This window comes from Malus domestica, chromosome 04 (genome assembly GCF_042453785.1).
Source record: "Malus domestica chromosome 04, GDT2T_hap1".
Classification (NCBI taxonomy): domain Eukaryota; kingdom Viridiplantae; phylum Streptophyta; class Magnoliopsida; order Rosales; family Rosaceae; genus Malus; species Malus domestica.
Window position 1 is genome coordinate 19,403,872 of NC_091664.1, and position 27,404 is coordinate 19,431,275.

A 27,404-nucleotide genomic window follows, 5' to 3' on the forward strand; every position below is an offset into this window, starting at 1 on the left:
AGGTTAAGCCCAAGTGGGCTTGGGGTTTGAACCATACACCCTAGCGCTAACTGGGTGAACTCGCTGGAGAATGAGACTGGTACCACCGTTTCAGGCGGTTGTGTCGTGGTGCAACAATCAAAACAAAAAACCATGGGTTCGACGGCGACCCATAGAGGTAGATGAAGAGTAGAGACTCTCAACGTGTTTAAAAAACCTAGAAAATTTAACTTAGAATTTCGAAGAAAAACCGGTGAGATTTAAACGAATCTCGGTCAAAACCCATCGGAGGATGATCTTCAGGTCATTATGATGAGGACCGAAGGTCAAGATTAGGCTGCAGGCTTACCTGTGATGGAGCAGACGCCATAGAAGGCATCATGGGTTTTTTTTTTTTCTGGGTTTCAAACTAGGAGCCCATAGCTCCGGCTTTGTGGTCTTGTAGCTCGGCTCAACCACACAAGCTGCAGGCTTGGGCCTAGTGGCTCGATCGCTTGGCGGCTCACTAGCCACGACTCACACGGTGAAGGGGTTTAGAACGAAACCCTAATCCATATTTTAATAAAAAATTTCAATTTCAGATTAATTCAAATAATTTAATGCATGGACATATATTTGATGCAATTCATGGCAATATCAAATTCACATAATTCAACAATTAGGGATATGATGCATACACAATTTATGTAGAATCTAAAATTTGAAAAACGTAAAGTTGGATCATGTATTATGGTGAATGTTCTGCTATTATGGATGCAAAAATATCGAGATAAAAACCGTTGTTTTGAAAGAACCTGATTGCGTGATGGTATTGGTGAATTGGTTTGATGCAGAAAGCTTCCACGTTAGATTCCTAAGCGCAGTGGTAGGGGCGTGCTGATAACGTGTTGTGGCCTATATTTAACTGGCAGGGGAAGGGGGTCGGCTGCACAGAGAGAGAATAGAGAGAGATGTGTTTGTAGGGTTGTGTAGAGAATGTTATTCCCCTTACCCAGTCCTTTATTTATAGTAATAAGAGGGAGAAGAAATCTTTCTCCTCCAAGGAATACAAGTCCTAATAGGGAAGAATAACTAGAATCAAATCTAATATAGGATTTACACAATCACACTTAAACAACAAGTTTATAACAACGTGAGCATTTTCGGCTATGAAATTTTGAAGAATATCGGATGAGAGATTAATGGATAAATGATAACAAGATTATTTTTATAAAGAGAGATATTTGATGGTATTAGTAATGAAGTTTTCATGCAACGTTGTCAAAACATGAAAATGTGTCGACGGATATTGTTATATGTTGTATGAAAAATTTTATGGATAAATATATAAGTATTTTGTTTACTAAATTCTTGAACTCTTTAATTTGTAACTTTATTGTTTGAGAATGCCCCAATCCATATAGAACTCTGACTTTGTTTTTGGTGAACCCCACACATTCTTGATTCCTCCATGTGTTAATAATCACAAAAATAATCTTAATCGAATCAAACTCCTTATTTTTATTTTAATTACTGGTGCGAAAACACGCTTGGTGGCAATACAAAACAAAAACTAGAAAAGAAAACTTGCTGCAATTTGTTTTCAGTTTTTAAGTGTCCCTTTTTCAACTCTTCCATGTACATTGGTCCACTTTCCAGTTTCCACCACCCTCAACCTTTGCCATCCCTTTTTTTCTCCTTTGTATTTCCTTTTTTATTTTTAACAAAAAGAAAAAATTATAAATTTGTTGATGCACAAAATCAGTGAGGACTTTGGTACAACATAAAATGTTAAATTTGTGACCTTCACTAGATTGCTCCGATCACTAGTATGGATGAGTATGTAAATGGATAGGGACATGAAAGCAAACACAAGATGTACGTGGTTCACCCAGATTGGCTACGTCCACGGAGTAGAGGAGTTCTCATTAATTGTGAAGGGTTTACACAAGTACATAGGTTCAAGCTCTCCTTTAGTGAGTACTAGTGAACGATTTAGTACAAATGACATTAGGAAATATTGTGAGAGAATGATCTCTATTTATAGAAGAGAGTTTCTAGTTTCATTCTGATATTGACACGTGTCGTGTTGTGATTGGCTTCTGATGTTGACACGTGTCGCGCTATGATTGGCTTCTGATGTCGACACGTGTCGCGTTGTGATTGGCCTTCTGGTTGGAGGGAAACTCTTCTGGGTCCTTGACGGTATAACGTTGACCGGTGTTTAGTAGTTTCGGAATTGATCAAGTATAGTACAAACAAAATTAAACATGAAAAATAAGTGGTGAATTGTTTTGATATATAGGGTATTTCTCTTCAATCAGTTGCGTCTTGGATACAAATATTTCCTCCCTCTTTAATCTAACTTTAAATAATATATCGCTTATAAATTAAACACAAAATAAGCTCTAATATTTTTATTACCAGGTCTCTGTCAGAAGTTCAAATTAGGACTAGGACTAGCTTTGAGCACGTTTGTGCGTTTTTTATTTTTATTTTTTTTTATTGTGCAATAGTCCCAATTGTTGGACTGAATATATTATTTTCTGAAAAAATAAAAAAACTTGTACATCTATAATATAAAATTTCAATCACTTAATATTACGGTCTAGTGATATTCTTCTTCACTTGTAAGTGGGAGATTTCAGGTTTAATTCTCATCAAAGATGAATTTGAACCATATTATTGCTAGCCTATTATGAGATTTAACACACTGCCCCACTCCTTTAGTATAAATAATACCGTTTGTTAAAAAAAAAAAATTCCAATGTATTGCATTGCATGTGTGCATTCTTTGATCATGTGATGGGCTGCATGTCAATCCAAAGCACTGACTCAACGGCAAGCCACACTGAAGAGAGGATCCATGTCTGGGGTTTAACAACCCTTTGTTCTTTTATCGCCATTTTTCACATCCATGGACAAATCTTAGCACAGGGCCCAAGCTTAATTGCCAATAAAACACTTTTGCTCTCCTAGATATTAAAAGACAAATAAAGAACGGTAGAGATTTAATTTATTCGTGAAAAATAATGTGCGAGAAAGAATCATGTTGTAGCGTAGAAGGAAAGAAAATGATTTCGCACCCTCTTTCTTTTTAACTGTCTTTTATTTTTTGTGGCTATTGAATTGAATAAAAAGAACACACACAGATAGAAGCGTAGAAGGAAAGAATGGGAGTGGAAATCATTTTTCATTATCTATTAAGTTTCGTTGAATGGCTTCGAAAAGTGAAAGTTTAAGATCAATGATAAGTTTTGAGTACGAATATCGCATTTACAAATAATTCATTAGTTAATAAGTAGATATACGTGATATGAGATGAGTAAATAAGAAACACCACGAAACAGACATTCACTCCAAAAAATTACTCTTTACTCAAACTTTGAGAACTTTTTGTTTTAACTTTTGACCCCAAAAAAAAAAAAAAAAAAAGATTTTTGCTCTTTCTTGTGCAACTATATCCAAATACATGCTCTTGTGAGACCAAGCCAACAAATGTAAAGATAGTTTGGCCAGATCTCAACAAGAAAATATTTAATATACAGGTCACAAGAATCAAGCTGCCATGGCCAACCACCTCCTAAAATTCAGTTCCACTCAAGAGATTGCCACAAAATAAAGTAGAGAAAACCAAAAGAAGGATGTGGCCAAGAAGTTGGGGTCCAAGTCAGAGCATCAATATTGCAACAAACCCCACAATTCACATGCCCTCTATGAGTGAATGTACCACATGAAACAACTTTATTACCCACATCCACAGATATTAATCCATCCAAATACACTACACAATGCATGAAACTAGTAGATTTTCTTCAATACACTTAAATACTTTGTGCTCCGATATTTAGAGCTGTTAGATCCAATTCAAACGATAACTATAACTAGTACTAATTATTTCATCTACATAGTATGCCCACAAGTATTAATGATTACTATTTGCATGTTTGAGATTGGTGATCAAATGGACCATATCTAATCATAATTCTTTAATCCATTGATTTTTGAAGATTTTCTATGATATCCCTTCATAATTGTTCTGGTAATTAGGTAATAGGCAATTATTGCCTTAGTAAATAGTAATTTTCCATTTCATATATCGATGATGATAATTTTGCGATGTGCAGGCAAGCAAGAAGACGATGGTATCAAATGTGAGTAAGAATAAAGTGGCGCAGAAGGATTGCCTACATCTCCATAGTTGAACATTCTACGTCAGCATGACATCAGATCCAACTCGAGCACAGGGTCGGACAAGGATTGCTCTGGTTACCTAGTCCGGCACACTTGGGTACATCCAATTGCCTGACTTTTGGACATGGACTGGAGATGTTTTGGACATCTTTTGGGCAATAATTGCCCATTGCCGGCCTTTGGGCCTGGAGTGGACTTGCTCTTAGAGTATCAAGAACTTGCCTAAAATTTTCACCAACTGGCTTCAATTCAGTGCTGGTGTCACAGGTGGCAGGCATATTCACAGGTACTAATGCAAATGTATTCAGAACAACTGAAAAGTTTTTGCAAATTTTATTCTAATTAGCTTAATTAAGCAGATCCCAACATGGAATGTCAAAGATTATTTCTAAACACCAGTGATTTTAACGCTCCTATTTTAGCTGTATGCACTTCTTCTGAGCACATAAAGATTATTAATATTTAACTTGGAGTACGTATGGTTAAAAGCCGAGTGCCAAAATATCTACCCTAAGTACGGACACTAAACCTGATAGAACCGGTCAGGTTAATCGGACTTACATACCTATTACTATCTTCAATCCCTGGATCTTCAGATTTATGAGTTGGGTTGTGGCAGAACCCTTTTGGTGAAGAACATTCTAAGCTGGAACTAGAACTGGAACCAGAAGTGCTTTGAGAAGAAGTGTTTTCTTCAGTGAAAGTACTTTCATGGCTTTGCTCAGATGTGGTGGAGTCTGCTGCATTTTGTCTTGATTCTTCTGGGATTTCTGACTCTGCAACTTTGGATTTGGCTTCATGGGTTTCTGGATGATTGGATCCTGATGAAGTAGTAGTGGATTGTGTACAAGATTTTTCACTATTTTTGGAGGAAATATTCAAAGATTCAAGCTTTTTCTTCAAATATTTGAGCTTCTTTTCTGCTTTTTCCTTCAGTTTGATCTCTTCTTTGAGCTGCTTCTGTAGTTCTACTAACTGTTGACAATTGAAACATTATAATGTGAATGACAGACAACATATAGATATATATAACTGGTTACCTCTTTTGCGTTCCTAATATAGATATACTGGAGATTTAACTAACCAATTAGTGTAATTGAATGTTTACTAATCCGTAATCGAAAATTCAAAAAATTTACCTTCTTGCCAATGAGTTCTGCATCCTCTTTTGCAACCCTAGAAGCTTGCCTCTCTGCCAGCAGTCTCCCTCTGAGGCACTCCAAAGTCCTCAAACCACCATCTCCTTCCATCTTCCCGTCACTGAGAGAAAACCCACATCCCACATTGTCAATTTTGATGAGAGAGAGAGAGAGAGAGAGAGAGAGAGAGAGAGAGAAACCCACCTCCATGTTCCATCTTCCATGCCAGTAGTAGCTGTCATTGTTATTTTTATGTGGGGAATATACACTTGGGCAAGAACACAGATGCTTGATTGTCAGCGTTTAGAAAACCAAGGACTGAGAGCTTTGGAGTCTCTTTTGCTCATACCAGGTGGACGATGATACATTTGAAGGAGAGACAATGGCTCTTGTACTTAAAAAGTATGTTGGTAACTGTGATCATCTTCCCAAAGTGTCTACATCTGTTATTTATTTCTCTCACCACCCAAGGTTTTATGTTGTAGTGTTATCTCTTGATTTTCATTATTTTGTTGTCTTGGTATTAAGCAATTGACCACTTTTGTAATGAAAGTTTCTTGGTCCTCACTCCATACATTTCAGTAGGCCATGTTTTCCCCTTATGAATGAAGGCTCTTTCATCACTGATAAAATACCACTTTCCCTATAGTTCTAAACACAAAAAAAACTTATAGACTGATGACATGTTTACTTAACTATAACGAGAGAAGTTGAGAAGAATTGGGCACGAGATTTCGTTAGTCGTTGGTTGTTCAGGTATTGGATTACAGGAAGTAATGTGAAATTCACATGCTTTTTATCTAGTATGTTTTAAAAAACGCAAAAGAAGTCAAAAAATCGAAATAAGTTTAAGAGTGGAGTGGAGCAATGGTCCTTGAGCTTTCGTCTAATTCGAGCATTGGTCCCTAAACTAAAAATCGTGATATTGGTCCCTACACTTATTACAATGTATAACAATGGTCCTTCATGGTGTTATTCAAAATGACCAATGTTCCACATTGTGATAAGTCCAAGAATAAATACTCATCGACTTTTACTTCAAGGACCATAGCTCCAATTAAGCCAAAGTCCAAGACCAATGCTTCATTTTTTCTAGTTCTAATATCCATGTAATGATAAGGAGACTAAATTTGTAAACTAAATGATGTGTCATCAATTGGAATAAGCACGTTTATCAATGTTTAAGTAATAAACCAACTATTAACTTATATGTCTTTTAGTTTCCAAGACTTTGTCTATAAATTTAGTCTCCCTAGCATTACTCTATCCATGTGTTAGTAACGCACGAAAAAGTCAGAAATCAAAATAATTCGAATTCTTTATATAATTAAATCATAACCAAAAGTGGTTGGAATCTTCTTTATATAGTTTTGGTTCCAGCAATATTACGATACATGAATATAGGCAGTGCATTTGAAATACATGAAATAGGAATCATAGATCCAAAATTTGAAATTTGAAATTTGAAATACATCGCTATCATAGATTTAATTTTTCAACAGAGATCTGGCTGTTATGTCACGTGATCTTATCTCACTGTATTGTCTTCCTCCTCCTCCTCCACCTTGCTCATGACTTTGTTCTCATCATCTGTCATATATAGTTTGGAATTGGACTCTAGTTAAACATATCAAAGAATACAATCGCAGATCAATCTTGTTAATTTCTCTTGTTTGTTGTTTCTCTCACTCCTCCCCAGTGAGCTTCGGAGAGTGATTTAAATAGAACGAGTTTATTATTGTCAAACGTTTCATTTTGAAGTGTGTTATCCTACACCCCTTGTTAAATTCTATCACCCCTTGTTAAATTCTATCATTTGATCTTCTTTAATTCATCTAATCTGATAGTCAAAAATTAAAAAAATATAAGAGAAGTAAAAAAATATATGTGGATATCACATCCCTTCATTTTAATACAACTTCATGACGTGTAGTCACATGCTAAGATGGACCAGCATCTTTGATAAATATTAAATACACCCACCTCTTTTTTTAATTTTTCTTCTGTCAAATTCCTAGTTTGATTTTCTAAACGTAGAAATCCTTATAAAGTTGACAACACCTTCTGCTAATTAGTATTCATAATTATCTAGATTTTTGGCAAAATGATTTTTTTTTTGTTTTTTCATTACCAACTATGTGCTATTTGGTAGAGTTAAATTCAAAACCTATTCGAACGAAATAGAGGCGTAGATGTAAGTTAAAACTAAACGAAGTAAAGATTTACAGTGTATGTTACCGAAACAATTTCGAAAACATAAAGTGGCCAAGTCACCACTATAATCATCATTAATTGTGTTTGCCTTCGTGTGATTTTTTTATACAAAAATATATTACACTAAGAAGTGAATGAATAAATTGGTTTCGATTTTTGCGATTTAGGAGATTCAAACTTAGGACCGTGTAGTACTAAATTATGCTTTAGTGTGAAAATTAAAATCATTGCGTTTCATATACATTCATAGCAAAGGACATTGGTACTAATTAGCTTGGTTTGCACTCAAAGAAATGACTAAGCAATTCTGCAAGTATTTGATCATATTAGGAATGCAAGAGCTTTAAGCACACTCATTATCATTAGCTGGACCGGTCAAATTATTTTGAGTAGGACCTGGGTTTAGCAGGGTGGATGAAAATATTCCCATAGCTAAACATCCTTTATGTCCCTTAAACTTGTTTATATTTTCAATTTTAGAGTAAGAGATAAGTCATATTTGTCGATTTACCCCTTGTATGGAGTTGCTAATTTCCCTCTAAACTTTAATTTTAGCCAATTACCCACTTGAACTTTTATAATTAGTCAATTTTCCCCTTAAACTTTAATTTTAGCTGATTACCCCCTGAACTTTTATAAATAGCCAATTTCCCCCTGACGTTAGATTTTAAAAATTTTCATCCAATTTTCCATCCATCTTGATAATGGAAACAACACATGACAGCTGTATGAGGGAAAAAAATATGAAAATTTGAATGAAAGTTTTTAAAATCTAACGCTAAGGGAGAAATTGGCTATTTATAAAAGTTTAGAGTGGTAATTGGTTAAAATTCAAGTTCAAGGGGGAAATTGGCTAATTTAAAAAGTTTAAGGGGATAATCGGCAAAAATTAAAGTTTAGGGGAAATTGATAGCTGAACACAAGTTCAGGAAGCAAATCAACAAACACCTTAAGAGATAATGATTTAGAGAAGGATAACAGTTCATCTCAAATTAAAATGACAACTATATACTCAGGCAAAAGCGATGTAGCTAGGATTAGATGAGGTGGCCTACACATAAGAGCTCAGTTGTCTAACTACTATTATAGCATATTGGAGGGAATTGAGAGTTTGAGACCCCCTGATAGGAAACAAAGCACCAACAATGAAAATCTAGAGGTTCTCTAAACTATGCGCAATAACTGTTAATATGTAACCAAAAGCGCACAAGGCAATGAGCAACTTTGTTAACTCTTGGTGACAAACATGAATAGAATTATCTCCAATGATTCGAAGCAACTGTAATTTCATGTTCTCATTGATGCATTTATCGAAAATGAATATAAACTCTAATGATGTAAAAGATTAAACAATATAAGCAAGAAAACGAGTAACACAAACTTCCACAAATTTTGACATGTCAATTGTTTTGAGTAATTGATGGACTGAAATTCATAATTAATTTATCTAAAGAATTAGACAAAACTAAGCTTTTGTTCCTAAATTGTAAACTAAGAGGAATTGAGTTGCAACCATGGTCTAAAATATCCATAATATCCCGATATTTCCATCGAAATTTCCGTGTTTTTGGACTACCGATATTTCCGATATCATCGATATTTTAGACCTTACTAAGACACTCATGTATCTTACCATGCAATGTATAAAGTGTAAAGGAAAAATTAGTATCCGGTCCCTAGTTTTTACTGTTCATTGACTAAAACCTTATTAGTTCTCAAATTTTGATTTAAGTCCCTAGCATTAATGTGATAATGAATTTACTTGTTTATATAATTTTTTAATATAAAAATTAGTAATTAATTTAGGGTTTAATACTCACACCTCTATTAAACTTCTAATTAATTTTCAATTCAAACATTTCCAAAATAATAAAAAATTAAATTAAATTAAGTTTGTACCTATTAGTTTTTTTTTATATATAAAAAGATTCTCAATTTTTTAATCTTAAATGTACCCATTCATATAATTTTTCAATTTTTTTAATCTTAAATGTACCCATTCTCAAATATATCAATTTGTTATATGTAAAATGTATCCTTTTTTTAATATAAAATCCATTCAAATTTTTTAATCCATGTTTAAACTTATATGGGTACATTTTTTTTTCGTTGATTTGAGAATGTATCCATGTTTTGGTACAATAACTTTTTTTGTTAATTTTGGTTAATGTACCCATACATATATGTATATATATATATACACACACACACAATATAATAGAGAGTATAATTTATATTTTATTATTTTTAATCCCATAAATTATGGGTTTTATTTAAAATCTCATTAATATAAACAATTACAAATTTCAATTTTTAATTTTTAATTAAAAAAATATAGTAACTTACATTATTACATTAATATCAGGGACCTCAATCAAAAACTAAAAATTAACAAGGTTTCAATCAAAAAATATTGATAGCTAGGGACCGCATCCCAAGTGTCCCAAGTGTAAAATATTGTATTAATTCATTATATATAAATGATTATGGTATGTTTAAACTTCTTTCATTAATTACTACATATTTTCTACACTCACAATGTTTGCCAGGTCGTTATATAATCAATTTAAATCAGTTATATCTATCATGCAATACATTTCCTTCCAATTTTTTATGATAAACTAATAGATAATTGACTAAATAAATATCATGCAAAGTTTCAATAAAAATTTCCAAGTTTTTCTTACAATTTCCATAGTTTTTATTCAATTTTTATCGATATCGATAATATCCCGATATTTCCATCAAAATTTTTGTGTTTTTGGACTACCGATATTTCTGATATCATCTATATTTTATACCTTGGTCTCAACATTTGAAACTATAAACACCAAAGTAGAACTTCACGTAATCTACAGGCACTAAAATAATTATTTGGTCTCATTTAATGATTTAAATGCGCAGGCACGTGATACAAACCGGCTTTATTTAGAATTCAGCAAACGACAGGCACGTGACTTATAGGAACCGACTTTATTTTGAATTCGTACCGCGCGGGTGGCGTAAACTCGGCGCGCAGAGCAACGACAAAGTGGAGCGTCGTGGTTTTCCTGTCGCGTAAATTGTCGCCGAAATCATATGCTTCTCCTTCTCACTATTCTACCTCGTGAGGTAAACAAATCGGTTCATTCTTCTAGGGCTTTGATTTTTTGGAAAATTTAGGGTTTTCTAGTGTTGTGCATTTCAATTGTTTCCATATGGAAGAAACGCCCTTCGTATTTAACTTTGACCTAATTTTCACAGGCTGAGTAGCGAGTTGTGTATTCCCAGTTTCTTTTATTTTTCGTATCCAATTTACAGGTGTGGAATTTGGATTGATACATGCTTGCTTTGATTTTGGTTGGCCCAGTTCATGGTTGACTCAATTATTTTCATGCCTTCGTTCATGGTTTGCCTTAATTCATGATAGCTCAGTGCTATTTTGTTGCTCAGTTATCCTGATAACTGGATTTAGTGTTGTCTCAGTATATTATTTCCACAATTCATGGTTTGCTTAGGTTTAATTTGATACCTTGATTCATAGTTGCCGCGGTCTATTTTTGTCCAAGTTCTAGTTGCCTGAGTTATCTTGATGCCTCGATCTATGGTTGCCTTGGTTATATAAATACCTTGATTACTGGTTGCCTGGGTTTATTGTTGGCTGAATACATTAATTGTTGCCTCATGATGGTTACCTTGGTTGTATCGGTGCCTCATCATGATTGCTTCGGTTATTGGTTACCTCAGTTTATTCTTGAAAAACGTTGTTTTCTTGATTTATGGTAGCCATAGTTGACTCCTCGATTAATGGATGCCTCAGTTTAATGTGGGCTTAATACATTGTTTCCTTGGTTTATTGCTGCCTCAGTTTTTTCAGCGTGTTGTTTCCTTAGTTCATGATCGCGTTGCAGTTATCTTTATGACCTAAGTCTGCTTGGGTTGTTTGGATGACCTGAATCTATTGTCATAACTATTTTTACTCATCGTTGCCCATAGTTGACTCGATATATTTTTCCCTCAGTTGGTGGCTGTCTATGATATTTGATGCCTATTCACGGTTGTCTTGAACTCTTGGTTGTATTGATGTATGGATGTATCGATTAATGGTTGCCTCAGTATATTCTTATTGTCACCACTCATACTTCCTTCAATTATCTATCTCTCTATTCATGGTTTTTATTGATGCCTTGAATAATAGTTTCCCTCAATTTATTCCGGTCTACATTTTTCCTTCACGTTTTTTTCTCGTATATTGTTGCTTTGATCACACGGTTGCCTCGGTTATCTCTACGCCTTAGTTCATGAATGGCTAGTTAACTTGATTTCTTCGTTCTTGGATGCTTCAATTATTTTGATGCCCAATTCATGGTTGCCTCTTGTTTTTTGCTGCCTCAATTCATGGTTGCCTTACTTCATGGTTTTCTTGGTGTATTGTTGTCAAATTCTTAGTTGTGTTGGCATTTTGATTCCTTGATTAACTGATTTCTCAGTTTTCGATTCTTGGTTGTCTTGTATGTTATAACAACTCATAATTGCCTCGGTTCTGAAGCCTTGATAATCGATTAGTGGTTGCCTTGGCAATGTTGGGAAATTTTTGTGGTACAGGGAAGAAATTGTTTCAACGTATCCCCTGCTATTGGTATCAGTGTCTTGATAAAAAAGATGTATCGGCATCGGTTCAATTTAATGAGCTATGAGATGACTAAATCCTGGGATGTTTATTGTGACATTTGTTTTGCCTTCTGTGAGATTTCTTATTTTATTGGACTGCCTTTTATGTTTTCTTAGCCCTTAGTTAATCAGACAATATCTTGTTTAAAAGTATTCTCATTCAAGTGTGGGTGTGCATAATGTAACTTAGTATCCTGTACGTCGAAATTAAGATAAACTTCCCCTAAGTTCATGATATTGCAGAAACTATTTTATACAAACTATGACAAATGAGGATGGCCATTTTTCCTTGTCTTGCAGTCGGAATTTTATGATTTATCTGAGGGAATATCGATAGTAGAGTAGTGATTTGGCCATCTAATTTATTTTCATGATGATGCATGTGTAGGATTTTCTAAAGATATATAGAAACCAAAAATGTGATGCTATCTTTTAAAGAAGTACGAAAGGCAAGCAAAAGATCCCACATACTAGTCTATGTTTACATGCCCATGTTTCGTGGGCTGGCTCAGACTGATTAAATTGGATTGGAACATTGGAGTCATAGCCGTTGTTTGATGAGCCTAATTGCACTTCGAACTGAGTCGGACTGGGGTAGGACACAAGTCCCAGAAAGGAGGGAATCAGGACCCATGTGGAGACAGGTTTTGAGTGAGCCTCTTCTCTTCTCCGCATCTTGTTTTTCCTCTTCTCTCCACGGTTTCAAGGTACCACCCCTTTCCTTATTTTCTCAATCCTTCAAACACTGCGCACCCATTGTTTGAGTTATACTTTATCTTAGTTCAAATTTAACTTTAGTTTTAGTCGGTTCCCCTCTGAATCTGACTCTCTGGTCACTGCCGATCTCATAAATTGTGAGCTAGGTTTCTGATTGATCGTAAGCTACTAGTCTCATCTGTTATCTGCTGGCTTAGACAGGACTCCTTTTGCCTCTGTCTCCTTTGTTTTCATAAGTTCATTGTCCCTTTCCTTTGGAAACTTGTGGATTGGGCAAATAAATGCAGTGGCAAAACAGTTTGTTACAGGACTTAAAACCAAATGATGTTACCCCGATGCTCTTATGAGAGGAATACTTTTCCATCTGCCCATCTGTGCGAACTGTTTAGTATTAATAGAAAAGGGCACTTTAAGAAAGCAACAAAGTTAGGATAAAACTATATAATTTCAACAAAGTCCGTTTCTGGAGAAACATATCCACATCTGATATCTATGTGATATGTATAGCATCAGTAGCAAAAACACTTTCAGAAGAAACATTTTGTGGAAACTATCATAGCAAAAGAACTCAGTATACGCTGCAGATCCAATCCAAATGACTTGGCTACACCCGATATTGTAGCATTGTAATACACAATGTGACTAATGTAGCACAGTTTGTGACTTGTGTAATTGAATATTAGGGAATTGACTGGTCTGACTAGTTTTCATGATTATGAATGTGTAGGATTTGCTTAAGGTATATAAAGAGACCAGAAATGGAGTTCTACCCTTCACAGAGGTTCAAAAGAAAGGCAAGCTAATGATCCCACGTTACTGGTCCGAGATTACAAGCTCTTAGGGTAATGGAATGTTTTACGTATACCTGTTTATATTCTGCTGCAACATTTCTCACACCCGCTCTCATGGCATTATCGATACCAATTTGTACCCGATGAGTCTTGGAATGCTATTTTTATAAAGGTACGAAAAGAAAGGCGAGCAAATGATCCCACATTACCGGTCTGAGTTTACAATCTCTTAAGGTAATGGGACGTTTTACTTATACCTGTTTATATTTACTGCTGCGATGTTTTTACACCTGCTCTCATGGCATTTTAAGTACTAATTTGCACTTGATGACGCTTAAATCTCTTATGATCTTTGTAACAGTGTTAACAAGCTATAATTCTTAGAATTCTGCGACAATCTCAGCTGCTAGAATAAGATAGCCACCCTTTTTTGTGGGCTCGTTTAATTGTCCTTGTCGAGTGAGAATTTGGACTAGCTAACGCCTAGAGTTTTCTAGTAATTGCCAACCTGAAAATCCGAACCCCTTCACATTTACTGAGTTTAGGGTGATTGGGTTTTTTTACTTGATACGGTTGTTTCAGTGTGTCCAAAATGTCCATGTTTCTTATTGCTATGTTAAAAATGCATTACTCAAGCACTAAAAAGTTACTATTAAAGCACTACATATGCACTACACAGACACTAAACGAGGGACGTTTCATATAGGACCTAGAAAGGTATGGCATTTAGGCACTTTCGACTTTATAATCGAAACACACCATTAGTCTAGTGACTTTCACTTTGAGTCTGATCTTTAGTCGAACTGTTTCGTGCCAACCCTTAAAGCCCTATTTACTAATTCTGATAATATTATAGTTTAATTTGTTGGAAAATGATAATATTTAGGTTTATTTTATTCTTTGGGTATTGTGCCTAATCTATTAAAATTAGGGTTTCATTTCCTTGCCTATTAGGGATTATAGTTAGTTCTCTATATATAGGATGTTATGTTACAGAGTTAAAATAGTCTATCTCAATGTAGTATTCTGATATGTAGCTATTATGGTTATTTTACATTTCAGTTAATAAATCGATCTTCGTATTTTGTAATGTTGTTTGTTCGTTCTATGCACTTTGATCTTCAACTTGGTTTATTAACTAAAAAGTAAATAGGTTTTATCGGAGTGTAACATTATGATTTATTAACTGAAAAATAAATTAGCTATGACAGCTACGTATGAGAAAATTACATGGTGACAGACTATTCTTAAATAAATTACATAACATCCTAGGACGGGCACCCTGACTAAGGCACATGACGCCTCTAGGCTGCCACTTAGGTAGTCTAAGGCGGTTCATGTATTTTGTTTTATTTTTTTAGGTTAAAGGGTTTAAAGATATTTTTTTTGTAAAATAACTTAAGGCTTTCTTTCTTGTAAAATAACTCGGAATACATATTTCGTTTTATGCATTCAATCAATTGTAGTACTTTATAATTTATATATTCTTCTATTTTGCATTTATTTTTCCAAATACAAGTATAAATATATAATTTATTATAAATATATATATATATATATATATTTAAATATAGATGTATAAGTATTCACTTATTTATATAGATATATATATATATATATATTTTTAATTTTTATACGATAAATTTAATTAAAATAATAAAAAAAATCTGGCTAGGCCCCTAAGCGCTAGGCTTCTGTCCGTTGTCCACTAGCGCCTAGTGCTGCCTATAATCAATGTCTAAGGAGATAAATATACGAGTAATGATATAGTTACCACTTTTTTAATACTTGCACATTTGTATCATCTCTTTAATAGAGATTGGGCTTATCAACACATGTGGATTCCATATCTATTAGATAGCTTGTACAAATATGTGATAAAAAAGTGTGGTAAAGTAGTATTTTTGTAAGTATATTAATTGACGTGGCACATACACATCGTTTGCCACATCAAATGTTACACCAACGTGATACAAAAATATCAACTCTAGTACTTTTAAAAAAATAAAATAAAAAAAATAGTGGAATGATGTTAATCAATTGGATCTCAGGTTGGGTCAGTTTATTGAAGTGTAAAATTACCAATCCATAAAAATGGACTCGATTTCATGAAATGTGAAATCAATTACAGAAGATTGCAGATCAATACCCCAAGTGAATTAATCGCATAAACTCTCTCTCTCTCTCTCTCGGTGTCTTATTTATTTAGCTACATGCTAATCCACAAATGCCTATAACCTAAACCACATGCGTCCATATCAAGTATTATGTGCGATCCTCTGCAATTTCATCCATCACACACAATCCCTTCACAGCCAAGAAATTTCCCATCCACTCTGATGGTGACACGTGTGCACATTGTTGATCACCATCACTCTAAGCTAATTCCTTCTCGCCTATCTTAACTAAAATCTCCCACAGCCGTTGGATCTCCCCGAACACATCGTCCGTGGGAAGCGTAAACCGGCAGCATGGACAAGTGTTCCTCTTCCTCAGCCACCGCAAAATACACATCCAATGAAACAAATGCCGGCACGGCAGCTCACACACATCTCTGTGTTCTCTCATCTCCTCTTTACATATCACGCACTCGCTCCCGCCACCGCTTACCACCACTGACGGCAGCGACACCACGACTGCTGGCGATGCCGCCACTTCTCTCCCTGCCTTCCCGCCACAGCAAAAACCCATCACGCTGACGAATCTCAAGCACCTTGTCAGCACCTCAATATAAGACACCAAAGCCGACCCGTTGTAGACCCCAATGCCGGAAACTGTTAACATGTTGTCGGAGTACAAATCGCTTAGAATTTCGCGCCATTTTACATTTGGTGCTTCGAGGGCTTGAGGGTTGTGCTGGTGTACTTCGCAGAGTAAGAGGAGGAGCAGGACGGCGTCGAGGTCTCTTTGTCTGGCCTGCCGCGGCGGTAGATTGGTGTAGGGTTGGAAGTGGAGTGTAAGGTGGTGGAGGGAGGAGAGGAGGTGGTTGGCGATGAGGAGAGTCTTGTGGGCGAGAGGGAGGCAGTTGAGGCGGTGGAGGGTGAGAGAGAAGAGGATGGGGGAGGATAGGAGGGAGGAGAGACGGCGGTGGTGGTGATGGGTGTGGGAGAGGATGGTGCGGGTGAGATCTGAGAGTTGGGGTGGGGTGAGGGTGGCCAGAGCAGCCATGATGGTTGCGGTTGCTGCTGTTGTTTCTTCCATAATGGGATCGTGTGCTCTGTGGACTTTCGCTTTTAACACTTTTATGGAGCGTGGAAAAAGGTTTTGAGGAATGTTGTGGCTTTTTATGTGAATTTTTGTTTGGACTAATTTGGCCATGCTGGTCTCTTGTAATGACCATTGTAACCCCTTTGATTTTTGTTCCACTCTCGTAAATTCCATAGGGAAATGATTTTGGCACACATTTACCTCCTCTCTCTCCCTAGGTTGAGATAAGTAAATCAAAGAAAAAAAAAAAATAAGGGAACCAAAAAAAGGTAAAGGTGTACAAAAGAAGAAAAAGAAATAGAAAATTATTGTTCATAGTATATTGTTGTGGCCATGAGATTTGTAATGAGTCAAAATCTTACATTAATCATGTCTTTACGTCCACAAAATCACATTTATGTGAAATATATGGTAATTACATTTTCGGTTATCCGAAATCTTAAATCATCATTAATTTTGTTAGTGTCAAGTCATAATGTGTTATATTTCTTTACATGTAAGAAAAAAACGAGAGTCGAACTCTTAATCTAGTCAAATGACAACAAAAACAATGCATAAAGCTAAGTTGGTATAAGAGGGGTTGGTTAGCACTTTAGCAATGGAGATGTGCATGTGGGGTATTAGATTAGATGAATTGAATCAAGTGGTTGGTTATGTAGGTTGGTTTGTCTACAAGTTGTGTGTCGAGTTCAAACCTCATTTGTCCTTCCTATATAATTATGTAAAGAAAAACAAGTAGAAGAGTAGAAAAACCGATTGGCCCATCCCATCCATGGCTCGCTCTCCTTGTCCCCTTCACTCTTAATAATGCAAATGCAAATGGTAAGATGATCCAACTTGACCGCCATGCTAATATATATCATTTCGCTTCTCAAGGAATCGTGTCACCTTTCACACTTGCATTTACCACCAACAGCTCCGGTTCATCTTCATTGGAAGTTGAGTAAATTGTTTGCTAGATCTGGTAAATTAGCCTAATGACCATTTTGTCCCCTGTTTTCACAAGAACTTTTGGTATTATTTGGGTTTGCTTGACAACCAAAAGCGCATTCTGAGTTTGTGTAGAAAAAACTTAAAAGCACTTTCGGACTCAGAGAAGAGCTTTAGGTGCTTTTTCGGAAAGCACCTTGAAATGGCCTAAACTACATCCCAACCAATGGGTTGGGTATGTATCTGATTCCACAAGGGGCATCCTCGTCACTACAATCAAGGCCTAGTAAGAGTGAAAATCCCTTGTAGAGGAGACACAATGATAACCTTTGTAGGCAACCAAACCATGATCACGATTCAGGGCCGAGGAAATGCCGGAAAAAAATCATGCACATTGGATTCTTTAACAGCAAGAAAAGATTTGCAGCTAGCTTTGTTAGAAGTATGGAATAAAGTATGGGCAGGTCCCCTTAAAAAGTAGGGGCAGGTCCCTTAAAAAGTATGGGCAGGTCCAAAAGCTATTAACAACTTCACTACTTGTAAATAGAAAAGTAAAAGATGAGTGTCAATACTAAACACCCAATCAGCAAACTGAATTGGAAGTTCTTTCATGCTTTTAAGCACTTAAAAACACTTGAATTCTATGCCACTTTGGAAAAAGACGGCGTTTCTTGGATCCTAAGCATACCCATATGAACCGGAGCAGTGATCTTGGCTCAACAATTAACACTCTCCTCATCTAATTCATCCTGCAAAACGTATCCTTTTGCTTTCATCGACCCCAGCAATCCATCCAGTGTTTCCTAAATCTCTTCGGTTTTTTCATTCGATACATCCTTTGCTGTAAAGCTTTGTACCCATCACGTGTTTCAATCCAGCCACTGCCAGGAGTCTTTCTCGGCCCAACTTCTTTCATTTTCTCCCTGACCTGATCAGCTTCTTCCCATCTCAACTGGCATTTTGTGGATAAAGTCTGCAGCTTCGCTGAGTTTCCCAGCTCGGCTAAGAACACTTACCATGCAAGCATAATGCTCAACCGACGGAAAAATGGCATATTTCGGAAACATGGCATCAAAGATCTTCCAAGCCTCATCAACCACTCCAGAATGAGAACAAGCTGTTAATACCGTTGTAAATGTCACTTGGTCTGGTTGAATCCCGTTATTCAACATCTTATACAAGATGCTAAGAGGCGTATCAGCATCTCCATGGGATGTGTAAGCTGAGATTATTGACTTCCAAATGATTAAGCTCATACATTTTGCTTGATCAAAAGCCCGTTGTGCCCCGTTCAGAAACCCCGACTTCGCATAAGTATCAATAATAGCAGTTGCAACATAAATATTCCCATCAAAATTGTTTTTAACAGCATAAGCATGTACTTCCTTCCCAACTTTCAGATTTGAGAAATACAATATTGTAGGAAAAATACTTGACAATGTCACGGTATTTGGTTTGCAACCACATGACTGCATTTCACGAGTTAAATCCAAGGCATCTTCATGCCGGTTATTCTGAACCAGACTTGAAATCACAGCATTCCCAGTACTTAACTTTGGCTTCTTACTATCTTGAAATACATCCAATGGCTTTGTCAACAAACCTGTGAAACATGTACCCCGAAGCTAATGAGCCATAAGTGACCTCATCCTTTTCACTCATCTCATCGAATAATTCTTGAGCATAATCCAAGCTACCACATCTTGCGTATAGCCCTATAAGAGCATTACAATGCAAAACATCCATCTTGATCTGATTCTCATTCACAAACTGATGAACTTCCATACCGAGCATAAGATCATTCGACTGTAAACATGCCTGCAAGACACTAACCGCTGTCAACCCAACAGGCCTAAACTTTCCTAAGCTTGTCATCTCCCTGTACAACTCTTTACACTCCTGATAATATCATAATACCCAGCCTGAGAATACCCCGCAATCACTGAATTCCACGACACAATATCTCTTTCTGGCATCCTATCAAACAAAGCTCTCGCCAAACCAACCTCATTACATCTCGAGTAGTAAGTAATCAAAGAATTAACAACAAAAACATCCGAATCAAACCCACAACGCAGAACAAACAATGTACCTCCTTAGCCAATTTTGAACCTGAAAGCAAAGCGCCCAGAGCCTTCAACACACAAGTCACGGTAAAATTGTCGGGCTCCGAACACGAAGACACTATAGCCGAAAACAGCTTCAGGGTGTCGACGTGCACGTTGTTAAGGGAATACCCAACGAGCATGGCGTTCCAAGAGAAGGCGTTTGGATGGGGAATTTGATCGAACAGCTTGCGGGCATAGTTGAGGTTATTGGTTTTAGAGTAAAAATTGATGAGCTTTGAAGCCGGAAGTTGGCGGGGGTGACGGAGAAGAGGACGAGGCGGGCGTGGAGCTGCTTCGCCGGACCGACCAGGCGGCGCACCGTGCAGTGCTGGATGAGGTGGCCGTAAGCTCCGCAGTCGAGGGCGTCGAGTCCATGGAGGTTTTGAAGGGCTCGTTGGACGTAGCCGTTGTTGGTGGCCGAGATTTGAATGTGGAAGGGCTTTGTTAACAACATACATTTGTTGTTCTCGCAACAGCTTTCGCGTGTTACATTTGATTTTCTTAAGCCTTTCTTCTCCTTTACAAGAAAAAGAAAAGGACAACAAAAATAATGCTTCGAATTCGCTGCTGGGCTGAATTACGGTGGCTTAAAGCTCAATAAGTGTTTTTATTTGGATTAAGACTATAAAATTTCCCAACCTTTTAATGTTATTTCAATTTGATCTCAACCTTTTTAAACATTCAAACAGGTAGCCAATTTATTGAAATCTGTTAAATTAACTAACACTTACTTTGTCTCCAAAATCAATAGAAAGTTATGAAAGCATAGCCTCCAAACTAACAGTTACCAACACTCCCATCAGGCCATTACCTCCAAATCCAACGCAAAAGCACCAACTCCACCCTACAACTCAAGTTGCCAATGCCAAGAAGAAGGTCATTGAGGTTATCACTGCCTACAAAGAAGAATTGAAAGCTTTACGAGCCAATAATTGGGGAACGAGGAAATCACATGAGCATAAATAAGCTCATTGAATCCCTATCTGAATCATAACCCTCTTCTTTGTTCCGAGATTGCCCTCAAAATGTAATTTCAATTTTGGTCTATTTTGATTCAATATCCGTTTGATCATGAGGTTCAATATTATGTAATTTATATATGTTTGAAATTTAGATTTACCATGATATACCCAATTGGTAGGTTTTGAATATAATCTATGTTCGAAAAATTAATTGGGACTTAATGTATGTGAAATTTGGAAAATGTTGGCTACTTGTTTGGAATGTTTAAAAAAGTTAAGAGTAATTTGGAATGATACTAAAAGGGTGATGGGTTTTTGATACTTAATTATTTTTATTTTGCCCTTACCTTTCTTTTTAATTTATTAATAAAACAAAAATAATTTTTACCCAACAAGGGCAAATGACAAGGAAAAAAGTCTTAAGGTATAATCGGGAAAATAATGTCCTTTCAACAGTGTGAGTGCACTGCATTAGACAAGTTAGCTAAACTTGCATCTGTGTTAAACGTATAATATTTCAAACAACAAAAAGAAGAAGAAAATTTTGTATTTTCTCTAGCCCTTTTTTTAATAAAAAATAAAATAAAATAAATTAAAACAATAAAAAAATTGAATTGCTCTGGTGGTAAGCAAACTTAGTAATTGGATATCAACTTAAATAAAGCAGATTCACCTCTATAATGACATTCTATTTAACAATTCAATGTCATGTATTGTGTATATTGTGAGTAGAGAATTGTTATATGAAAGTCATTCTTTAGTAGTAACTAGTCAGTGAGAGTAGCTAGGGGGAAAATACGAATTAACTTTGCACACCATTTTTTTGATACCTCACCAATTTTTTTTATCCTGCATGTCTCAATTTATATCAGTCCATCATTTTTCTTTCATTTTATGCAATCTACATGTCATAAGCAAAAACGTGTGCAGGAGAGACAAATAGTGTGTCAAAAGTATTGTGTGATGTTAAATTCACTCCATTGTCAAAAAGATAAAAATGTTAATGACATATTTATTTATTTTAAAAGGTTTTTTTAGTCAAAATGGTTTCTGAGATTTGCATAACACATAACTTTGGTTCCTGAGATTTAAAATCAATAGAAGTGGTCATTGAGATTGTTCACCATCCATTAGTTTGGTCATTCTGTTAAAAAACTCCGTTAAGTTGAGGGTATAAGACATAACTTTGGTCCCTGAGATTTGCATAACACATAACTTTGGTTCCTGAGATTGTCCACCATCCATCATTTTGGTTATTCCGTTAAAAAGCTCAGTGACGATTTAATGGAATTTTTTAAAGGAAAACTAATGAAAAGGGCTTGAAAACTTTGAGTTTTAATGATAAGAACAAAATAAATGGTAAAGTGAATAGTATCAAGATTGACTTTTTAGTGTAAAAATATGTTTTTTCGTTAAAGTGAATAGTAGCGGGAGCTTTTGGTTAAAGCTCCCATTTTTTAATGGAATGACCAAAATAATGGATGGTGGACAATTTCAGGAACCATTTCTATTGATTTTAAATCTCAATGACCAAAGTTATGTGTTATGAAAATCTCAGGAACCATTTTGGCTAAAAAGCCTTTTTAAAAAGATTTTCATGTTGTAGACCTAATTTAATTAACTGTATTTAGGATTAGAGAGGGAGAGGGCCGGCGGCAAGAGAGGGAGAAGAGAAAGATGTAATTTTGAGGTGTGTGTTGTATTACCCCATTGTGCATTTATTTATAGTAGTAGGGAAGATTAAATCCTTACCCTAATAGGATTACAACTCTAATAGGATATTAATTACTAAAGTGAATATTCAAAGATATCCTTAGATACACTAGGATTTACACAATTACATTCCCAATCTAATAGGACTGCAACATACCCCCTTGAGTGTGTAAATACTCAAACAAAACATCGCATCAGATCTTCAGCAGATGAGGTAGAACAGTTGATGAAGTCGTCAACATAACGGGTGAATGCGAGCCTCAAATTTAAAAGAAAGTATGCATAGGTAGTAAAACTCACAAAACCTCATTATGGTAAAACCTAAGGTAGGTAAAAATCAATAGACTAAGGAGAAAAGTGAGAAATGCATAATGTCTAAAAATAAACATCAAACATGACGAAAATAATGAAATCAATGGAGTATGATCATTCCAGGATGGGTACCTCATTAAAACCTTGTTAGATAGCAAAAACCCAGTGAAAAAATGCTCCTAATTGTAGGAAAAAGAGTACATTAAGATTAAGTGAGTATGCTTCTGGATATCCCTTCTAAGTTGGACATAACTTCCAAATAAGAGAACTACAAGCAATTCAACTAGGATAATTTACGCATACCGATTCCTTGGACGAACTTCTGAAAAGTAGACTTGGGCAATGACTTGGTGAAAAGATCGGCCAGGTTGTCCTAGGAAGGGATTTGGTTGACTTCAATGTTATGATGCCGTTGTTGCTGGTGATAATAAAAGAACTTCAGCGCTATGTGCTTGGTGTTGTCTCCCTTGATGTATCCCTTCTTTAATTGCTAGATACATGCTACATTGTCTTCAAAGATCGTCGTAGGAAGGCCAACGATAGAAGTAAGACCACTAATGCTTCAAATATGTTCCATGACTGCTCCTAACCAAAAGCACTCACGAGATGCTTCATGCAGGGTGAGAATCTCAGCATTGTTCGAAGAAGTTGCAACGAGCGTTTGCTTGGTAGACCTCCAAGATATAGTAGTGTCTTCAACGGTAAAGACATAACCCGTTTGAGAACGTGCCCTATGTGGGTAAGACAAATAACCAGCATCTACTTAACCAACAAGACGAGAATCAACCCGAAGACCGAAGGGGGCGGCGACTCCTCTCGAGGATTAATGTGTATAAAACAAGCCCAAATCCGTCGTACACTTAAGATAGGGGAAAATGTCTTTAACACCATTCTAGTGTCTATGTGTAGGCGCGTTGTTGTATCTATCTAAAGATTAACAACGAAGGAGATGTCGGGTTTAGTGCATTAAGCCAAGTACAATAAAGCACCAATTGCACTTAGGTATGGAACTTTAGGTTCCAAAATCTCTTCCTCATCCTCAGTTGGACATAAGGGATCTCGTTTAGCATCTAGAGTTCGAACGACCATAGGAGTACTCGAAGGCTTTGCTTTACCTTCATTAAAACGTCACAACATCTTTTGGGTGTAGTTCGATTGATGTACTAGGATTCCATTCAAACAATGCTAGATCTCCAGGCCAAGACAATATCGAGTTTTTCCAAGATCCTTCATCTCAAATTCCGATTTCAAGTGAAGGAAAATTTTCTCAAGCTCTGTGGGAGTTCCGATGAGGTTCATGTCATCGACATAAATTGCAACGATCGCAAATCCAGAATATGACTTCTTGATGAACACGCATAAGCATAGTTCGTTGTTAACATAACCTTGACTTGTCAATATTCACTCAGGCAGTTATACCACATCTGCTCGGATTGTTTCAAACCGTAGAGCGATCTCCTCAATCTAATTGAGAGAGTGTTCCGTGGTCTAGAACTATTTGAATCAATCAGTGGAAGTCATATGGAACTTTCATGTAGATTTCTATATCTAGATCCCCATAGAGATACGCGATTACCACGTCCATAAGCTGCATATTCAGTTTTTCGAAAACTACCAAACTGATAAGGTAACAGAACGTTATAACGTCCATTTCTTGGGATTATGTCTCTTTGTAATTAATCCCAGGGTGTTGAGAGAAGCCTTGAGCTATGAGGTGTGCTTTGTATCACACTATTTCATTCTTCTCATTACATTTCCTCATGAAAACCCACTTGTAACCCACGGGCTTCATATATGGTGGAGTTGGAGCTACATGCCCAAACACTTTACATTTCGCAAGCGAGTCGAGTTCAACCTGGATTGCTTGTTTCTAGTTTAACTAATCCGTTATACGTCGACATTCATCAACAGAACGTGATTCAATGTCATCACTAAGCATGATGTCGGAAGCAATTGTATACGTGAATGCATCATCGACAATCATCTCATTCTGATTCCAAACCTCATCCAATACTACATAATGGACTGAAATCTCACGATTCTCGGGAGGTCGATATGTCTCATATAAGACATCAACGTAATTTAGAATAACTTCATGCGTTGGAACAGATAAGTAAGCAATGGTTAAATTCAGACTAGGGTTATTAGTTTATGCCGTTTTCCTCTTCTGGGGTTATGAATCCTTTGAACTAGAGGGTCTGCCATGCTTCAGGGTAAGAGCAGATGATTGGCTAGCCATAAGTGTACCGAGCTGCGTAGGAGGTGCGGTTGCCTCACCCTAGGGTATGGTCCGGCCTTCTAAGGCAGTGATATGGCATACGTTGAGTACATCCATCATTGCAGGTGCGTTTATAGCGGGCATATGTGATCTTATCACCTTTGCTAGATTAGTAAAAGCATCTAGCATGCTTTGAGTGATGCTCTAACGATCCAGAATACGTCGCACTTCAGTTTTAGATTGAGGGGTGCGAGGTTCTAAATGAGACATAAAAGGAGTAATGTATGACAATTTGCAGCGTTGTACAGGAACGTTAGTGATCTTATCTCCCTTTAACGACATGAAGACTATCTCATCGAAGTGACAATCCGTAAAACATGAGGGTAAAAAGATCTCCTGTTAAGGGCTCTAAGTAGCGAATAATTGATGGCTAATCATAACTGACATATATTCCCATTTTTCTCTGAGTACCCATTTTGGTACATAGTTGCGGTGCTATTGGCATAGACCATGCACGCAAACACACGTAAATGCGAGACGTCAGGCTCGTATCCAATAACCAACTGTAACGGTGAAAGAGGTTGGGTAGCGGTGGGTTTCAGGTGGACCAACATAGTTGCGTGCAATATTCCATGGCCCCAAGCAGATACCGACAAGTTGGTTCACATAACCAACGTCCGAGCTATCGTTTAAAGGCACTTTATGAAAGCTTCTGCCAGGCTGTTTTGGGTGTGAACATGGGGTACATGATGTTCAACTTCAATCCCAACAGATATGCAATAATTGTAAAAAGTCCCAGTCGAATCGACTTGATCGGATAATCAGGGTGGTGAGAGTTAAGCTTAATAATTTGTGTTAGGAGTTTCACAAATGCAGCATTGATTGTGGACAATAAACAGACATGTGACCATTGCGTCGATGCATTAACCAACACCATGAAGTATCTAAATGGTCTGCATGTTGGTTGGATAAGTCCATAAATATCCCCTTGAATCCTCTGAAGAAACTTAGGGGGTCATGAATAATCTTTGTAAGTAAGGGTTGAATGTTTAACTTCCATAGGGAGCATGCTTTGCAGAGCGGATGTCCGGGATAAGATTTTAAGTGGTGCCAATGTGATACTTTGAGGATACGGCGCATCATATCTCGTCTAAGGTGTCCCATTTGATCATACTAAAGTAGGAGAGTACTCTGGAACCCAGCCATAGGGCTGGCCACGTGATGGGTCTCCACGGATCAAATGGTTGTTATGTACAACCCACTCGGGAGATGTTAATACGCTTCTGGCCATATTCGTAAGAAGTGATATAAAGAAATTAAGAACCATTTTCTTTAGTAGTTTCAACATGATACTGATTATCTCGAATATCTCTAAAACTCAGCAACGTTCTACTAGAACGTGGAGAATATAGTGCCTCTTTAATGGTTAATTCAGTACCATTGGACAACATAATATGGGTCTTTCTGTATCCTTCTATCAGACTGGATAGGCTTGAGAGGGTTGTAAGAGGTGCATTTCTAGGTACAAAGTTAGTAAAATAGTGTTTCTCACGCAATATGGTATGCGTGGTGGCACTATCAGCTAGACAACTAACTTTCCCACTAGTCATACCTAGAAATAAATTAATTGAATCGGTCACATGCATAAATATAATTCCATTCATTCAATTAATCAATTCAAGAAATAATATCCATAAAATAATTAATAATTCAAAACAAACCAATCCAAACAAATAAATCCAAAGACTTAGAAAAGTTGTCCAAAAATTAAACCATAAATCTAAAATTTAGGGGAGGGGTTCGGCCACTCCTAGTGGGTTCGACCACTAGGGGTGTAAAAATGCCATAACATGTCTTAGAAAAATAAAACTTTATTCTTCCATGGGAGCAGATGCCTCCTAAAAATATGAAACCTCCAGAGTTGTAGTAGTATTTTTGGGATATTCTACATGCACAAAGTCAGTCTCACGACGGGAATGATACTTGGCAATAGCCTCGGGAGTAGCTCGACATACGCGTGATGAATGATCCTTTGATCCACAGCGATAACACATGTCTAATTTAGTGGAAGTTGATTGAACCCGCTTCTGGGTCAAATTTTCTCCCTTAGGTGGGCCTCTGTTTTGTTGACCTTGGGCCCATGGTAGGGCATGCCTCCCATTTCCATGGCCATGATGGGGTTTCCGTCGGTTGTGGCTGCTAGAATTAGTCGCATGTGCTTTAGGCGGAGCGTTTGAGCCAGTGGGTCGAGTCTGATTGTTCTTCATCGAAAACTGGTTTTGCTTTTCAGT

At 36.6% G+C, this 27,404-nt stretch overlaps 2 protein-coding genes, 1 long non-coding RNA gene and 1 pseudogene across 3 annotated transcripts; 1 reads left to right on the forward strand and 3 right to left on the reverse strand.

Annotated features, from left to right (window-relative positions):
• Positions 1 to 4,453: 4,453 nt before the first annotated feature.
• LOC103433352 (protein gar2-like) lies at positions 4,454 to 6,212 on the reverse strand. Its single transcript, XM_008371599.4, has 3 exons — positions 5,496 to 6,212; positions 5,292 to 5,412; positions 4,454 to 5,127 (listed from the first exon to the last, which is right to left on the reverse strand). The coding sequence occupies exons 1-3, from the start codon at positions 5,531 to 5,533 to the stop codon at positions 4,663 to 4,665; spliced, it is 624 nt and encodes a 207-aa protein (XP_008369821.1). The 5' UTR covers positions 5,534 to 6,212; the 3' UTR covers positions 4,454 to 4,662.
• Positions 6,213 to 10,458: 4,246 nt separating this feature from the next.
• Positions 10,459 to 13,880, forward strand: LOC103433351 (uncharacterized). Its single transcript, XR_011580089.1, has 2 exons — positions 10,459 to 10,616; positions 13,600 to 13,880. It is a non-coding gene; the product is annotated as an uncharacterized lncRNA (long non-coding RNA).
• A 1,815-nt stretch (positions 13,881 to 15,695) lies between these two features.
• LOC103433350 (E3 ubiquitin-protein ligase SGR9, amyloplastic-like) lies at positions 15,696 to 18,062 on the reverse strand. Its single transcript, XM_008371598.4, has one exon. The coding sequence runs from the start codon at positions 17,042 to 17,044 to the stop codon at positions 16,040 to 16,042; it is 1,005 nt and encodes a 334-aa protein (XP_008369820.3). The 5' UTR covers positions 17,045 to 18,062; the 3' UTR covers positions 15,696 to 16,039.
• A 137-nt stretch (positions 18,063 to 18,199) lies between these two features.
• On the reverse strand, positions 18,200 to 20,490 carry LOC103433349 (pentatricopeptide repeat-containing protein At2g37310-like; annotated as a pseudogene).
• Positions 20,491 to 27,404: the final 6,914 nt, after the last annotated feature.

Excerpts from the sequence above, each read along its gene's own strand:
- LOC103433352 (XM_008371599.4), bottom strand. The coding sequence starts at position 5,533 with ATGACAGCTACTACTGGCATGGAAGATGGAACATGGAG. Across the intron at positions 5,413-5,495 it reads ATGGAAGATGGAACATGGAG|TGACGGGAAGATGGAAGGAG; the intron begins GTGGGTTTCTCT and ends GTTTTCTCTCAG. Across the intron at positions 5,128-5,291 it reads CAGAACTCATTGGCAAGAAG|TTAGTAGAACTACAGAAGCA; the intron begins GTAAATTTTTTG and ends AATTGTCAACAG.
- LOC103433350 (XM_008371598.4), bottom strand. The coding sequence starts at position 17,044 with ATGGAATTTACGAGAGTGGAACAAAAATCAAAGGGGTTACAATGGTCA.